Raw genomic sequence first — 17,093 nt, 5'->3', positions numbered from 1 at the left:
AATGCATTCCTGTAGATAATGTTTTTTGATTTCTACCCCCACACACTCGGCCACGGCCACAGAAGTGGGTGGGTTCTTTTTCATTGCCAACTGTTTTTGACTCAAGAATTAGTATCAAGAGAACGTTTTTCTTGGCTTTATTTTAAAGATGAGGTTAAAGTTCTCCATGGCTCCACATTTGGGTCTTACCATTTGATTGGTTTAGTATAATACCTGCCACTCTGATTTGCATATATTAGAGGCTCAGTGAAGCCTGATGACTTGAACTATAATGTGAACCAATAAGGCCATCCTTGCAGGTCATTTAACATCATTCAATTCCATTGTCACAAACATCGGCCTGAATAGCAGGGCATCTAACAAATGCTTGCTGTCTACTGAATAGGGAAATGCAAACGGAGATAATATAAAGGATTCTCACAGATTCATAACCATACCTGAAAATATTAGGCAGTCAGTTTTCTCTGTAACAATGTCGGAATTCGTTGAATGTAGGTGTTAGAACCACACAAACCCAAGTTAGAAACCTGGCTTTGCCATTTAACAGTATGACTTTAGACAAGTTACTTAAACCTTATCTAAGCTTTAATGCCTCATCTATAAAAGGGAGGAAACAGTAGCACTTATTCCACAGGAATTAGTACTAGGGTTTAATGAGATAGTACATCGGAAGCTCTTGTCATAGGACCTGGTAGAAAGTAAGTGCTCAGTAATTGTAGCTGGGTTTGTTATTTTTGTTGTTATTTGTTAAGAGTGTTGTTTTGAAAAAAATGTAATTCTTTCCCACATTAGATGGTATCAGGTAATTCAATATAAATGCAATCAGTCTCTTACATTTTCCTAGTAACAGAAACTCAGCAATATAGATTTTTTTTTTAAAGTACTATATTGATAATTTTGCATGCCAACATTTAGGGAAGGAAGAGCTACAGTTTGTCTTTGAAATGACCACAAACTGACCACAGGCAAGCTTTTAAGTTCTGTTTCTCTATTCAGAGGTAAAAAAGAGCATCTTGATCTATAAGTTCAAGATCTCTGCTGAATGGTTTTTGAAATCCATTAAAGCATTTCTAGGGAGGTAGTCCATAGATCACACATGGAAAGAGCTATTTTTTTGTGTGGTGGGATATCTGGTGAGACTGACTTTTCAAAAATTTTTTCTAACATGATGATTTAAAAAAAAAGAAAAAAACACTCCTGCTGATGTGAACTGATGTCTCGGAGGCATTGACACCTTCTTTGATTTCTCTCTTGTGATCATGCAGGTGAGACGGGCATCGGCAAATCCACGTTAATGGACACGTTATTCAACACCAAATTTGAAAGTGACCCAGCGACTCACAATGAACCAGGTGTCCGGTTAAAAGCCAGAAGTTATGAGCTTCAGGAAAGCAATGTGCGGCTGAAGTTAACCATCGTTGACACCGTGGGATTTGGAGATCAGATCAATAAAGATGACAGGTACATCTTGGGATTTTGTGGGGATGTAAATGAATGAGGAGGTAACAAGACTCCTCCTGGGTAAATGCAAAGACTAAATGTTCACTCGTTGTAGGGCTTGGTCTCCTGTCACCTAAAAGACATTGTTGTCCTCTGAGAAATTTTCTTAGAATGTTCTTGAGGTCAGAATCAGCTGATGTAATTGATTCCAGCTAGTATGAGCAAGAAAGGGATTTGTTAGAAGGAATAAGCTAGCTTATGATATTTTCCCGGAAAAGTCATGGAACCAGGTTTGGGGGCTTTCCCATCTAGAAAAGCAGTCTAGAGAAACATCTAGGGTTAATGGAACTCCTGCCACAAATTACTGTATATATTTGGTACCTGTGATGCTGGGGACAGGTCTCTAGAACCTCCACTGAATCTGTCCCTGTTAACTGAATGCCTTCATCACCACTTGCAAGAAGAACCCCTTTCCCTGTGTGTGGCCTCTGCCTTGGGGGACATGCCCCCTGCCTCCAGATCTTGTATGGCTGCAGCTACTTGGCAGAAAGTAGGCCACATCTGAACACAAGCTGCAAGAGGGTCTGGGGAATGTGGTTTCTGGTTCGTTTTTTGTTGTTGTTGATGTTGTCACTTTAACTCTGCCAAGAAAACAAAACAAAAACCAGGCATTAAAAAGTAAGAGGAGTTTGGAATGAGCATCTGCCCTGTTCTCCTAGGGCTTCGCAGGTGGCACTAGCGGTAAAGACCCTGCCTGCCAATGCAGGAGGTATGAGAGACACGGTTTCGGTCCCTGGTTGGGAAGATCCCCTAGAGGAGGAAATGGCAACCCACTCCAGCATTCTTGCCTGGAGAATCCCATGGACAGAGGAGCCTGGCGGGCTTTAATCCATAGGATCACAAAGAGTCAGACACGACTGAAATGACTTAGCATGCATGCAGGCGTTCATGCTCTCCTAGTCACTGAGACAGATTGGGATATTTGACTTAATCCCCAAATTCCTATAGCTCTGAGTGAAAACTTGGAGTCAATAATGATTTTGCCCAAGAAACTAGAGCCCAGGATCTAGTAGACCCAGGTTGTGGTCTGAATTCTGCCAATAACCAGCGATGGGTCCTTGGCAGTTTATCTCACTCTAAGAGAATGACACTAGATACTCTCAGGTCTCAGAGTGGGATCTGCACACAATCTCTCTTCAGGTGCGGTCTAAGGAAGGGCGCTGGTGAATGGCTGAGCCTGGAGGAGGGGTGTGGTAATCATAGGGGGTAATCCTGTATTTTGATGGCTTTGGCAACCAGGGGTATCCGCTCCTAAAACCCAAAGTGAAGAAAGCATGTTTGTGAAAGCTCAATGGGAAATATCGTAGCTGATTTCCAGCCGGCACAGGATCTTAATATTGATGCTGGAGCTGTGGTGTGAGCACTGTGGCTCCTTTGTGCATTGTCCGGGTCTTCCTGTAGGCTGCTCACAGTTGGGTGGCCTGCTGGGTGCAGAATGGCCACATTGAGTCTGAATAATGAGTGTGGTCTCAGTGGAGCCTAGTGAGGAATTCAGATCATTCTCTATCCAGCGAGGGTTTGTTAAGCTAACCAGATAATGTATTTATAACAAACGTCTTTGTCAGTGTAGAAAACAGACATGTTTAACCTGCTTAAGAAATAAAATGTCTTTTTTTTTTTCCTTCAAAATTTTGATCCTATAGTTTATATGTAGACAGAAGCTATTAGCAATAAGTCAGTCTTGCTGGGCTTAGTCACTCAGTCGTGTCCGACTCTTTGTGACCCCATGGACTGCATGCAGCCCACCAGGCTCCTCTGTCCGTAAGGATTCTCCAGGCAAGAATACTGGAGTGGGTTGCCATGCCCTCCTCCAGTGGATCTTCCCAACCCAGGGATTGAACCCAGGTCTCCTGCATTGTGGGAAGTTTCTTTACCAGCTGAGCCACCAGGGAAGCCCAAGAATACTGGAGTGGGTAGCCTATCACTTCTCCATGGGATCTTCCCAGCTCAGGAATCAAGCTGGGGTCTCCTGAATTGCAGGCAGATTCTTTACCAGCTGAGCCACCAGGGTAGCCCGTAAGTCCATCTTATGTATTCACTAAAACTGGTTGACAAAACTTCACCTACTTATAAAGTAATACTGTGAAGTTTTATTTTTATAAAACAAACCTTCTCAATTGATAAAGCCAAGCAAGTTCTACTCTTTGAGTTTCTGTAGTCCTTATTTGAGGGAGGTGTTTAAGTTTTAAACCTTCCTGGTTTGCACCCATGCATTCATCTCAAGATCACTCATCTTCTTCACTAATCTTTGAATCCCTTATGATTATTTTAAATATTTATGTTCATTCTCCAAAAAAAGTTTGAGAAAGTTAAACTGTCCCAGACCCAAAGATAATTCTAGAAGGAGGCTTCCAGAGACATTTTTGTGCAGTTACAACTTAATGGGAATAAGACAACCAGAACTTTAAGTTACAGTCTGTTTGCTTAGGGCTCAGACACTTCATTTGTATCATACCAGGTTTTGTTTCTTTGTTTGCTTCATTTTCCTCTGAACTGTGTATGGTATATGTGTGTGTGTTCTAAAGAGGAATTTTAACCATTTTTTAAAAAATCTAGAGCTGTGTATTGTCTAGATACATTTTAACTGTCTCTGATATAAAGATGTACCCATAGTAATGACAGAGAAATATTTAATGCATGCTCTAGCTGAGCACTGAGCTCTAGTTTATCTATAGAGCAGTTTATATGCTCTTCAGTAAACATTGGCCTGGAATAACAGGAGCAATTGTTAGACACAGTAAGAAAGATTTTATTTTGCATCTGTCAAAATGGACTATCTGTACATTGTGTGGAGTGGGGAACAGCTAAGCACAGCTCCTGCAGCTGAGCAGTTGCTCTTGATTTATGACTTCAATTCCAAGGAATGATGGAGAGGGTCTTGTCTGAATGCTGTGTGTGATGCTCAGTAGAACAGATGAAGAGAAAACCCTGATGACAAGCAGAAGAGCACAAGTGCATTGTGGGAGCTGGGAAGCAAGCCTGGGGGCTCCTGGTCCTCGTGTGGTCAGGAGGACCCATCGAAGCAAGGCGGGTCTCCGTCTCTGACCTGTGCAGGTTTCTCCCTGGGGTTGCGGAATGCCAGGCGTGTGCACTGCTTGATGGGCAGGCAGCAGCCGGACTTTTTCGGGATGCCTTCTGGAGGGAATGAGAACCATCCTCCCGCATTTTGCTGCTGAGATTCCTTGAGCTATTCCTGCTCGTCATCGCCCCAGCGCTGCCACTGCATTTTTTACTTCTCCTTTAAATGGCGACTTCCTACCCTTCTGGTGGGTTTTCACTCGCCAGCCCTGAGCAGCAGGTGGCCAGGACAAGGCTGACCCACACATTTGCAGCTGGAGGCCTCTTTAAGAAAATTTCTGACTCATTTGGATCAAATAATAGTTTCCAAGGAGACTTAGAAGAGAGGAAGTGTGGTATTAACCTAACCTAGATACCAAATATTTTTTTTTTCTTCTGAAATTTCTTGACAGCTATTGCATAACCTCTTTGAGTGGCATTTAGAACTCTGTGCTCCAGAAGGATTGTTGACACTGTTGACTATAAACCCAAATGCCTGTTGTTTAAAAAAAAAAAAACGCTACTCATTCAGATAGGGTCTGCTTCCATCAAAAAAATTGGAAGTGGGGTATGCATTTTTGTATCAGTGTGTAAACATATGCGAAGAGATGTGTTGTTTCTCCAAACCCATGATTATTTTTACTACTTTGAGGATTAGGCAAGCTTTTCTGCCATCGATGCAAGACTTCAAGAATGTCCCAGTTTGTTTATGTAGGCTTTGGACATGTCAGCATTCCTGCATCACTATCTGCCTTGGACCAGGCTAGCTAGAAGGAGGCAGGAAGAGAGGTCTGGTAAGGTTTCCTGTTTTGTTTAATAGCATGATTAACTCTTCGTGGTCTAAGGACACTCTTGTTCTGCTGTCTCTACTATTCAGTGAAGAAGGAAAGAGGTCTAGAGAAGGGAATCGCAATCTGCTATAGTAGATTCTTCTACTGGAAGAATTCTTCTACTGCTGCTGCAGAATGTATATTCTGCATATTTAGGAGATGGGAGAATGTCAGTAGCATCTTACAAACTATGATGGTAGCACAAAAAGCATGGCTAATTCAAGTCCACTGAGAGACTCCTGAAACTCGCCAAATCTTTATCAGAGTTATAAAGTGGTAATGGAGTGGTCTGTTTGATCTTTAAATTCTGTCTTAGTCACACTTTCTGGTAGAGGTAGTAGAAGGATAAGGAAAATTAGCTTTGGCTAATAGATAGCAAGAGAGAGGAAAATACATGGCAGGTATCTGTTTATCTGTTCATATACAAAATAGAGAGTCAGTCCCTGAACAATGGCATGGGCTATTTTGCAAGCATGATCAATGGGTACCTTGGGTGGCTAGAAAACTTTGTATAAAATATTTTTTCCCATCACTCTTAGGGTCAACCACTGTCAATTTTTGTGTGTGTGTGTGTGTGTGTGTGTGTTTTTTATGGCTGGATATTTATGGGGGTGAAAAAAGAGTGGAGGATAAAAAGGGATATCCTCATGCCTTAAAAGGAAATTATGTGAAAACGTACGACTTGATTTGGTTTACCTGCCTCCTTTCCTCTGCTTGATATGGCTACAATCCAAAGAAGTTTGAATTGGCAAAACCAGAATATAAATAGGTACCCTCGCTATAAAAATGGAAACTAGCAAAAGGCAAAAATAAGGATGAAATTTCCTTATTTTATGACTTTGAGTGTAGATCACACGTGGACAGGAGATGGAGAGAGGGCAGGGGTTATTTGAAGGATGTGAAGGGAGAACAGAGCCACTAGGCTGACTTACTGTATGCACCAAGAGAGGCTGTTTCATCAACACAATGAAATCTGGAATGCAGGGAATAGTGATTTTGGTCAATAGTTTTCCTGAAATACATTTATTTGTTTATAATGCTCTAGAGGCTAGAACAGATGGGATCTTGTGCTTGGCTATGGGTGGGAGGTAGGCTCTGTGTGATCAGTCTCTGGGTTGAACCTAGGATTCTGATTTGGCCAGTGGTGTGGATGGAGATGCCATCTGCTGAGCTAAGGAATACAGGCTAGTAGGGTTTGGGGACAAGACAAAGTGTGATTTTGGGCACTTGGCTAAAAGAGCAAGTGGAAATATCTGGTAAGCAGTTGGATGGAGTGGTCTGAAACTTAGGTAAGAGATCTGGTTAAGTGAAACAGAAGACGAAATGTGATTTTCCAAGGAAACCGCATACAGGGAAAAGAAGGAGATTGAAAAGATTGGCCCAAACTCCTAAACAGGGGAAGGCGGCAGGAAGCCTGAAATGTAAGCGGAGAACCACAGATGGCTTTGGAGATGCTGAATCCAGGGCAGAAAGCGTTCCTCACTGGAAAAGGAGAGGTGCAATGCCTCCCATAATCTTGGCGGAACAGAATCAAGACCAAAGGCAAAAAGGAAATTACTAGAAAGAAGAAACATTCTTGGACCACTGTTGGGGGAGGTGCTAGGAAGCTGCAAATCAGGAACTGGGGGGATAGGAAGGAGCAACTACCATGAGCTGCTTTCCTCCCTTCCGGGCTCAGAGGGTGCTGGGGGGTCCCTGGTTCCCCGAGCACTTGCCTCGGTGTCGGGGGACCTGAAGCCCTGGCCTTGGACCCACAGGGCATGCGTGGGCCTCGTTGAAGTGGCCTGGGCCACTGCCCTACAGGGCATGAGTCAGTGGCAGAAGAGTTACCATGGGTCTAGGTCAGTACAAAGTTCCTTTTTCTTTTTTTTTCCCTGTCTTTTTTGAAAACTGAGGCTTGCTTTTCTCTTATTTGTGGTTTGTTAAATTACTGTGAAATAGTTAAATCTCACACTTTTATGTGCTAGTTTTTTGCATATACTAGCTCACTTATTTGTCACATTAGCTCTGATATAGGTGATATTTTTGTCCTTGATGTTACCTGTGAGGAAATTGAAACACAGAGAGGTTTAGTAACTTGTCCAAAGCAAGTTAGAAAGTTGTGGATTTGGAGTTTGATCTTAGTTGGTCTGACTTGAGTCCATGCTTCTAACTACCATTTTACATAACTATCCTATCATAATAATGATTATTAATATTGTTATATAATACCTGCTTATATTTTAAAAAATTTTAATTTATGTATTTGTTTATTTTTTTGGCTACAGTGGGTCTTTGTTGCTGTACGAGAGTCTCCTCTAGTTGCCGCAAGCGGGGACTCCTCTAGTGGTGGTGTGTGGGCTTCTCATGCAGTAGCATCTCTCGTTGCAGAGCACGGACTCGAGGGCATGCGGGTTTCAGTAGTTATGGCGTGGCCTTAGTTGGTCCATGGCATGTGGGATCTTCCCCGACCCGAGATCAAACCAGTGTCCCTTGCATTGTACTGGTTCTTAACCACTGAACCACCAGAGAAGCCCTACCTGCCTATATTTAAAAATTGGAACATGTAGAAGAATCTTATTGCTTGTTCATCCTTTCTATTGGAATTTATTGGGATTTCTATTATGTTAAGGATTTTGTTCAGGCACAGTCTACTTTTTCTTTAAACCTCTAGAGGCTTTGCTCAAATTGAATCAATGGATTGTAGTAAATCACCAAAGGAAAATAGAAGAAAACTTTTTTCTGTTTTCAGTTTGGGTCATAAATTTTTTTTTTTCTTTTAGGACATCTGCTGTCATCCTTATTATAAAAGATTTATAGTTCCCTTTCAGGGATTTCAGTTTAATTTATGGGTTTGCGAGTTGAGTGTTGAGAGGTTTTTATTTTTCTTAAAGTTTAAATCATTCCTCAGCAAGGTAGTAAGCTGGGGAAGGATTAACCCATTTTATTCCTAATCCACCTGTTTCATTGGTGCTGACACTGGCTTCTGAGCAGTCCCTGTGGAGACCTGGAAGAATTCGTGGCTTTTCCACAGTGACCTAATGAACTACTTCATCCCTGGAGACCATGTGGTTTATTGAATATATATCCCGCATATGCTATTAATGATAGTGTTTGTGGTCAATTCATAGAGTCATGTGTAATTATTCAAAACAGATTTGAATTATGATTTGGTGAGAAGAGAGTTTACCTTCAAATCATAAAATTGAGAGTTGGAAGGAACCTTGATCCTAATAGACCAGGCACTTCCATTTATAGATAAGGTCATGGCAAGCTCAAGGCTTTTTGAGAGCACAGAGTAGCTAGCCCTCCTCCCCGAAGGACTGGGCAGAGGAGCAGGGAGAGGCTGCCAGCCGGAGATGGTGCCACATCCTAAAACCACAGAGGAGTTTCACTCTGGGCACCAATGCCAGTCAGTTGGCAGAGCCTGTCAAAGTCACTTTACTGGGACAGATTTTGAGGCTCAGTTTTGGCCCAGCAGGGAAGAATACCACAGTCTCTTAGCAGTACCTTCATGGGTGCCATGGGGGCAGTGACAGTGTATCCTACATATTTCTAATTGCTGTTTTAAAAGGATGAATGTTAGCCAGGAGATTAAGAGGAAGAAGACCATTCCAGGTGGGGATCTATCATGAGCAAAGGCCTGGAGGCAGGTGGGAGCTTGCCATGTGGGGCAGAAAGCATGAACTAGGAAGGAGAAGGATAGGGGAGCCTGGGGTGATGTTTAGGGGCCATATGGCCAAAGGCCTGGGCTGCCAAGGTAAGGAGCTTGGACTTTAGCTCTTAGAGAACAGGGAACCACTAAGGACTTTCCTGGAGGACTGTACATAGAGGTTTGAGACTAGTGACATGCTGATTTAAAAATGTATTTTAATAACCATCTTCTGCATTCTAGCTACAAGCCGATTGTGGAATATATCGATGCCCAGTTTGAGGCCTACTTGCAAGAGGAACTGAAGATCAAACGTTCTCTCTTCAACTACCATGACACCAGGATCCACGCATGTCTCTACTTCATCGCCCCCACTGGCCATTCGCTCAAGTCCCTGGACCTGGTCACCATGAAGAAGCTGGACAGTAAGGTACTCACTGCTGCTCTGGGTGCCACCACTCTCCCCTAAGATCACCTTTGTCCAGAGGCCCCAGGGGACCTCTGCTTTTGGTGTAATTTGGTGTTTTATTTTAAAGACTATTTTTTACAGTTTTGTGTGTGCTTAGTTGCTCAGTCATGTCCAACTCTTTGCAACCCCATGGACTATGGCCCACCAGGCTTCTCTGTCCATGAGTATTCTCCAGACAGGAGTCCTGGAGTGGGTTGCCATGCCCTCTTCCAGGGGATCTTTCCAACCCAAGGATCAAACCAGGTCTCCCGCATTGTAGGCAGATTCTTTACCATCTGAGCCACCAGGGAAGCTGTTTTAGGTTCACAGCAAAATTAAGAGCAAGGTGCAGATATTTTCCATAGATTCTCTGCTCTCCACATGTATAGCCCCCCATTACCAATATCCCCCCAGGATGGTGCATTTGTTATTAATACAGTCAAAAAACCTACATTGACACATCCCTGTCACCCCAAGTCGATAGTTTACACCAGGGTTCACTCTTGATATTGTACATTCTGTGGGCTTGGACACATTTATAATGACATGTAATTATCACTAAAGTATCAAATAGAGTAGTTTCACTACCCTAGAAGTCTCCACCTGTTCATCCCCACCTCTGCTTCCTAACCCTGTATTTATTTTCACTGGCTTACAGAACCATAAGGTTTAACAATATGAAAAAAATGTTTCAAAACCTCTGGATATTGGACAGAGGACAAAGCAAAATGATGTAGCTTATTACAAAGTATCTTTAGTTTATTTATTTATTTTTTTCAGGTAAGAGGTCTTCATTTATTTTCTCTTTCATGAAAAATCTGTACAATCACCACAGACGGAGTCATTGCAGAATCTTTACTCCTTCTGTCGTCCCAGCTCCAGCTCACTTTTTGCCAGCACCAACACTGGCCTTTGCAGCCCCCCTGACTTTCTTCACTCCGTTCTTGTGTTCCTTGCACTATTTTCTTGAGGTCTTGTTCTCATACAGGCCATGTCTTGCAAGCCTGTGTTTGGACTCATTCTTCTTTGCATAATCCAAGGAATGGTAGTAAATCATGCCAAAGCCAGTTGTCTTACCACCACCAAAATGTGTTCTGAATCCAAATACAAAGATGACATTTGGTCTTGGACATTTTGGACAGTTTTTCCCGAATTTCTGTCTTAGGGACTATTGCCTTTCCAGGGTGAAGGACATCGTTTCTGCTGAAGTAGTTGGTTGGTCGTGAACTTACTGGTCCGGATAGTTGCTGTGTTGTTCGTGATGGCGGCTGATCTTCAAGCAGCCAGGGAGGAAAAGAGAGCTTCAGTTCTTAAATTAGCACTAATGTGTGCTCTGTTGAGGGTTGGGGAATCAGATAGTGGAGACACCTAAAGGGTCGTAGGAAGGGTTAAATTTAGGGAGATTGAACAGTAATTCACGATTTATTTTTTTAAAGAAACTTGCTTTAAATCTCTCTTTGAAGGGTTTGTATAGGTTTGGCTTTAACTTAAAGTTTAAAAAATTTTTAAAAAGTGTTAATTCTTTATCTATGTGATAAGGTTGGTCTAATTTCTTAGATTTTAAAACAGATCTGTACCATGCGTTCAAAGGAAGTAGTGTCTCAGAATGCGTTTGACCCCTGATCTTTGCACATGTGTAACCTCTCTCCTTCACAACATTTGAGAGAGGGGCTGCTAAGTCTGACCGCATTTGATGACGTACTTGACGACCAATTTGATTTTCCATTTTGAAATAAGTAGGAAGACAATACATTGTGAAATAAAGCAGCAGCAGACGGCAACAAGAACAACCACAGAATTCCGCTCCAGTGTTTCCTCTTAGATTCTAACCTGCTTTTGAGATCAGTAACAAGTCCTAGTATCTTTACGGGGCTTTGTTGGGTGTTATTTTCTGTCCCAACAACTCTGTTTAAAGGATGCTTTCTCCCTGGAGGGACATAATAGAGACCTCTGAGAAGATCTGCCTGTCCCCAAGGCCTCTGCCTGAACCAGCCCACAGGAGGCCCGCATGCTGATACCATGCCAGGCTCCCCAGGCCCCAGCCTGCACAGGCACACTGCTTTACACAAACATATTCTACCAGCCAGAAAAGACTCCTGCAGCTAGAGTATTCTTGGGAGAATAAATAGAAACCTTCCCTCATCTCATTTGATTCAGCTGCAGTGAGCCATTGAGGGTGAGGAGTCCTGGGCAGGGGGACCCTGCTCCCTGCACTCTCAGGTCCTTGAAAGCAGGGCTGGGAGGCAGGCAGAGGGAGGTGGCTTCCTCACTGAGGCAGAACTTGTAGACCACGTCAGGGTGATATCCAACAATAGGATTATGCTTCATAGAGTTGATTTCAAAGGGGAAAGAAAAGGCAAATGCATTTAATAAAAACAAAGCCATCACTATAAAGCAAGTTGAACCACTTTCAAAGGATTAATATTATTGTAGAGTAATGCCGGAGAGAATTTGAAAATGATGTTGTCAAAGGTTTGTTGGTACAAGTCAAGTGAAGAATTAAGGCAAACATATAATTTCAGAAAAGATTTCCAGGTACCACCTTCTTTTGAAGAAGAGATTTTAAATCTAAATGTGCTTGGTTCTTCTGTCTACTCTCATCAAATTGGCCAGGAAAGTATGACCCTCTGCCATTTTGTGCATGTTGGTGTTAACCGAATACCAAATGTGCACAAAAGTTAGCCAATATGAAAAACAGGGAGGAGTTTGTTGCCCAGGTCCTGATTCAGACATTCACCAGTCCTCAGTGATGTCTGCCTCAGCCTCCAACTTGCTGGAGGGAGCCCACGCATGATAAGGTTAGGAGTGGGTAAAGGAATAGGGAAGAGTAGGTTTTTTCCATCAGTGGATCATCTCATTCTGGCTTATCAGCGATTTTTGATTTGGCTGTTGGGATAAAAGGAGAAGCAAAGGAATGCGGACATGACCTGGAAAACCTCCCAGAAGTCTCTCTTTTCTCTGGCTGGGACCTCTTTCTGTTCCCTTTTCAACTGACCTGGCTTCGGTATCAGATGTCAATAGCATCTTACTGAAACCTTTGTACCAAACAGGGAGTGGAAGGAAGTTATTCTTTAAAAGTGAATTTCAAAAAATGTGCCTTATGGACAGTGTTAGGGCAAGCTGGGAGAAGAGTGGCCCACCCTGGGCTTTAGGGCTTGAGCTGGAGGGTCCTCAGGCCTTGTCCCGGGCTTTCTGCCTTTGCTGTCAAATCCCGAGCTCTCTGTATCCGATGCTCTGAAAGCGAGTTTTGTCTTGGGCACTAGGTCTCATTCTGGCACAAAGTAATCTGATAGAAGCTGGTTCTCAAGAGAATTAGTTGATGTGATTTTGAAAAGTTTAAAAGTAGGTGAAACCATTTTTGTTTTGGTTAATGCTTAGGTTCCCTGTTCCTAGCAATTTTCAGGTCATCAGAAGAAAGAAAGAATGCTCTCCTCATAGAGCTGAATGTTCCACTATTCTAACTACCGAAAACCTTGGTATTAGACTGTTAGAAACATGCAAAAATCAAGCTCCTAAAGTAGCTGGGAGGAGTAACAGAGGAGTGACTGGTTACTCAAAGAATAGGCTTCTTTGTTATAGAGTAACACTTCCTTTTACACCGTAAGGAAGAATGAGGTGGCACAGAAGAGGAAATTACAAGGATGCTTTCTTTCAGTGCCAGATGGGAGGAAGTAAAGTGTTCAGAGATGGAATTAAAAGATTATCAAATATCTTCTGAATTTTGCATCTAGGTAGAAAGTGCAATTTTTAATATCTCTATATTTTCTAAGTGAAGTTGTACAATTTCCATTTCTGTGTTTTCTATATTTTATTCATTTGTCTGTTTTTCATCTGTTGGAATTAAATAAAAATGGCTGTGTTTGGTTTACAGGTGAACATCATTCCAATAATTGCCAAAGCGGACACCATTGCCAAGAACGAATTGCACAAATTCAAGAGTAAGATCATGAGTGAACTAGTCAGCAACGGCGTCCAGATCTATCAGTTCCCTACAGATGAAGAAACAGTGGCAGAGATTAACGCAACGATGAGTGTAAGTCCTCATGTAAGGACCATCCCGTGATGATGGCGCAGTGGTTCTTAGTATTCACAGAATTGTGTGACCATTGCCACAATCAATTTTAGAACATTTCCATCACCCCAGAAAGAAACCGTGTACCTTTTAGATGTCAGCCTTCTAACCATCCCAGCCATTGGTGGGCGCTTCTCAGGTGGCGCTAGTGGTAAAGAACCTGTCTGCCAGTACAGGAGACATAAGAGACTCGGGTGTGATCCCTGGGTTGGGAAGATCCCCTAGAGGAGGGCATGGCAACCCACTCCAGTATTCTTGCCTGGAAAAATCCCATGGACAGAGGAGCCTGGTGGGCTGCAGTCCATGGTGTTGCAAAGAGTTGGACAAGACTGAAGGGACTTAGCACATACACATATACAGACATTGACAACTACCAGTCTGTACATTCCTGTCTCTGTAGATTTGCCTATTCTGGACATTTTATATAAAGAAAGTCATACTGAAGCTTAGCTAGAGAATTAAATGATTTGGTGAAAGCCATCTAGTGAATAGTAACACTGAGATTTCAACCTAACTGAAATTTCAACCAGACTTGTGCTGTTTGCCGTCGTAATTAGGAGATGAGAGTAATTCCTCAGAACTGCTTCTTCCTCCTTTTGTTCAGCATATGGACTTCTCTGGATAAGGCTATTATCAATCCCTCTAGTCATCCCCACCATGGTCAGGACTTTGGAAGGGAATAGAATGTTTTCCTTCTGTGGAAAACATTGCCTTTAACACTGAAGGATCTCATTCCTGCAGAGGCAGTCCAGCTCTGCTTCACCCGGGTCTGCTCACCCTGAGTTGTGTGAGCCCCTCTGGCTGTCGTGCTGCTGTGGCCAGGATAGTAAAGGGTCTGGAGTCCTTGGACGAAACCCAAGAGAGAGGCTTCCTGGGAAACGGCCACGAGAGCATGTGAAAGAAGGTTATCCTAGGGGCCAGTGGCGGCTTCTGTCCCTCAGCGCCGATGGAGCAGGTGGTTTCCTAGGTCGTGACATCATAGTGTGGGCTGCAAGGGTCCTGCTGCCCCAACTCGAGGAAACACTCTGCAGTTCCAGATGCTGGGGAAGAAGATGTGCTTTCTTTCCTTCGTCCACAGTGAGAAATCAACTGGAAAATATAAGTACCATGAGCGCCAGACAGAATAGCACTTGGGCAGCCTGGGCCAAGGGTTCTGCCAAGCTCTCTGTGGGAGAGGATTCGGCTTTAAAAGCATCATCTTTCTCAGTCTCTCTGTAGCAGAAGGACCCTGCATCGGGGAGCAGTAAATCAGTAAATAATTACTGATTTATTATTTATCAGCAATAAATCCAAGATCAGCCATTTCAAATGTTATTCTTACCTGCCAATAGGAAAAATATGGAATCACTGTTTTCACCCCAGAATGTAGCCATAGTTACCAAATAAACCAACGTGGCACAGAGCGTGGTACAGCCTAGTATCTTACATAGCAGCTCTGCTCAAGGTGAGTCTGGGGGCAAGGCCTGAGCCAGTAATTTTCTCAACTGAATTTTGTGCAGTGATCACCTGTCAAAAGCAACGCTGATCAACAGAAATAAAATATGAGCCACACAAGGAATTTAAAATTTTCCAGTAGCCACATTTTTAAAAAGTAAGAAGATAAATTTAAGAACTTATTTAACCTAATACGTCAAAAATTTCATTTCTGTGTGTGTGTGTATTTCTTTCTTTTTTTTTTTGTCTTTTTTTGCTTGCACTGCAAGTCTTGCAGGATCTTAGTTTCCTGACCAGGGATTGAACCCAGGCCATGGCAATGAAAGCTCAGAGTCCTAACCACTGGACCACCAGGGAATTCCTGAATGTACATTTCACAGTTACATACATCCCAACTTGGACACCTGCTTAACTTACTCCTCTCATACTTCAAAGTTTTTCAGTATGAAATAAGTACCCAAAAGAGTAATTTTCCTTCATGTTTACGTCCACATTGACATAACTGCTTCTTCCTCTTTTTTTTTTTTTTAGAAGATTTGAATTTGATGCCAAGTGAAGTGCAGTCCTACCAAAACCATAAAGTTGTAATTAAGGGAAAACTGTTTCACACTGCTTCCTTTTAAGTGTAATTGAATTAGAAGTAAATAAAATTAAAAATTTATTCTCAATCAGCCTCACGTCAAGTGCTCTTAATCACATAGATGAGCATAGATCAGTGGCTACTGTCAGACCCTGGAGTTCCCTCACTTACCATACATATAATTGCAAAGACTCCAGTCTGCCCCAGAGTCTAGCCCACGTCAGAGCCTCAGGAGCTGGTTGCAGGAGGGTCGGATCCATGACACCTACGCCCACTGGGCTGTTGAGCCCCCTCCCTCGTCTGCCCTCACACCGCCTTTCCTCTTGCCCCAAGGAGACGCCTGTGGGAGGAGGGGGCGTGCGGAGGCATGGGGGGCCCATCTTTGCCGCTTGGGGAGGGTAACCACTCTGTCCTCTGTTGCTGGCAGGTCCACCTCCCTTTTGCGGTGGTCGGCAGCACCGAAGAGGTGAAGATCGGCAACAAGATGGCGAAGGCCAGGCAGTACCCCTGGGGTGTGGTGCAGGGTATGTACGTGGGCATCACAGCGAAGGTGCTCCTCAGCTGTCACCCCCAGAGTGACCACGCGGGAACTCGACATGGGCGGATGGAAGGGGGCCGCTGGCAGTCGTGGAGGAAGGAAAGAAATGGGGAGGCCGGTACACAACAGAGAGAAGTGTCTGCAGAGCCTTTGTGTCCATGAGGCAGCCCGTCAGGAATGCTGGGTGGTGTGGGGAATTTACTGTAAATTCCTGAGCAAAGAGAGTTCTTCCCTGGGAGTTTGAACCAGTTTCATCAGCCAAGTATCAGAAAGCTGCAAAAAGTTTCTTGCAAACATGATACTTGTTTCTCCATTATCTCCTGAAAAATTGTCTTCTAATGAAATGTTTTCTCAGTCAGTATCTGAGAATTATGAGACTAAGTGACCTGTAATTGGCACTCGGGGACATGACCACAGTCTCTAACCTGAAGATATTTTTTCCTGTGTCACTTTGTTGGGCAAGGTCTCTGATTCTGTTGCCTGCCCTTGTATGTTGTGAAGGAGGTTATCCAATGCTATGGATTAAGTAGGGTGGCTGCAGAAAGAAAGTTCCTTCATCAGTTTAAGATATATCAGTCCTCTTGTTCTGAATAAAGGCAGCAAATCTATGAGAACTGAGAAAGCACAATACCTTTGAGATGTTTAGGAAAATTCTAGTGTTTATGAATCTTCCTAAATTCTTTCCAATAAGACGTTCTTCATGTTGTTGATGTGAAAGGAGAAGGGGGTGGCAGAGGATGAGATGGTTAGATGGCATTACTGGCTCAATTAACATGAATCTGAGCAAAATGCAGGAGATGGTGAAGGACAGGAGAGCCTGGTGTACTGTAGTCCATGGGGTTGCAAAGAGTCGGACACGACTTAATGACTGAACAACAACAGCAACAAGTTGTTGGTACAATTAAAGGAGGTGGTACATAAAAGCTGCCTTGTACAGGTCCCGACAGCATGGAGGGGTAGAAATCGCCAGGTGTGACAAGGTCTGGATGTAGACTCTGCTCCA

General features: G+C 43.2%; 1 protein-coding gene and 1 pseudogene across 7 annotated transcripts in view; one reads left to right on the top strand and one right to left on the bottom strand.

Moving 5' to 3' along the window:
• SEPTIN11 (septin 11) overlaps positions 1-17,093 on the top strand; it is a 112,576-nt gene that overhangs the window by 60,606 nt on the left and 34,877 nt on the right. For all 7 annotated transcript variants that reach the window (XM_044945744.2, XM_006059942.4, XM_025289860.3 and 4 more), the window contains exons 3-6: positions 1,266-1,461; positions 9,262-9,448; positions 13,338-13,499; positions 15,980-16,076. In XM_044945744.2, coding sequence (XP_044801679.1) covers positions 1,266-1,461; positions 9,262-9,448; positions 13,338-13,499; positions 15,980-16,076 — 642 coding nt within the window. The remainder of the gene's footprint in view (positions 1-1,265; positions 1,462-9,261; positions 9,449-13,337; positions 13,500-15,979; positions 16,077-17,093) is intronic.
• Positions 10,350-12,490, bottom strand: LOC102407660 (annotated as a pseudogene).

This window comes from Bubalus bubalis, chromosome 7 (genome assembly GCF_019923935.1).
Source record: "Bubalus bubalis isolate 160015118507 breed Murrah chromosome 7, NDDB_SH_1, whole genome shotgun sequence".
Classification (NCBI taxonomy): Eukaryota; Metazoa; Chordata; class Mammalia; order Artiodactyla; family Bovidae; genus Bubalus; species Bubalus bubalis.
This window is presented reverse-complemented; position numbering and strand designations above follow the sequence as displayed.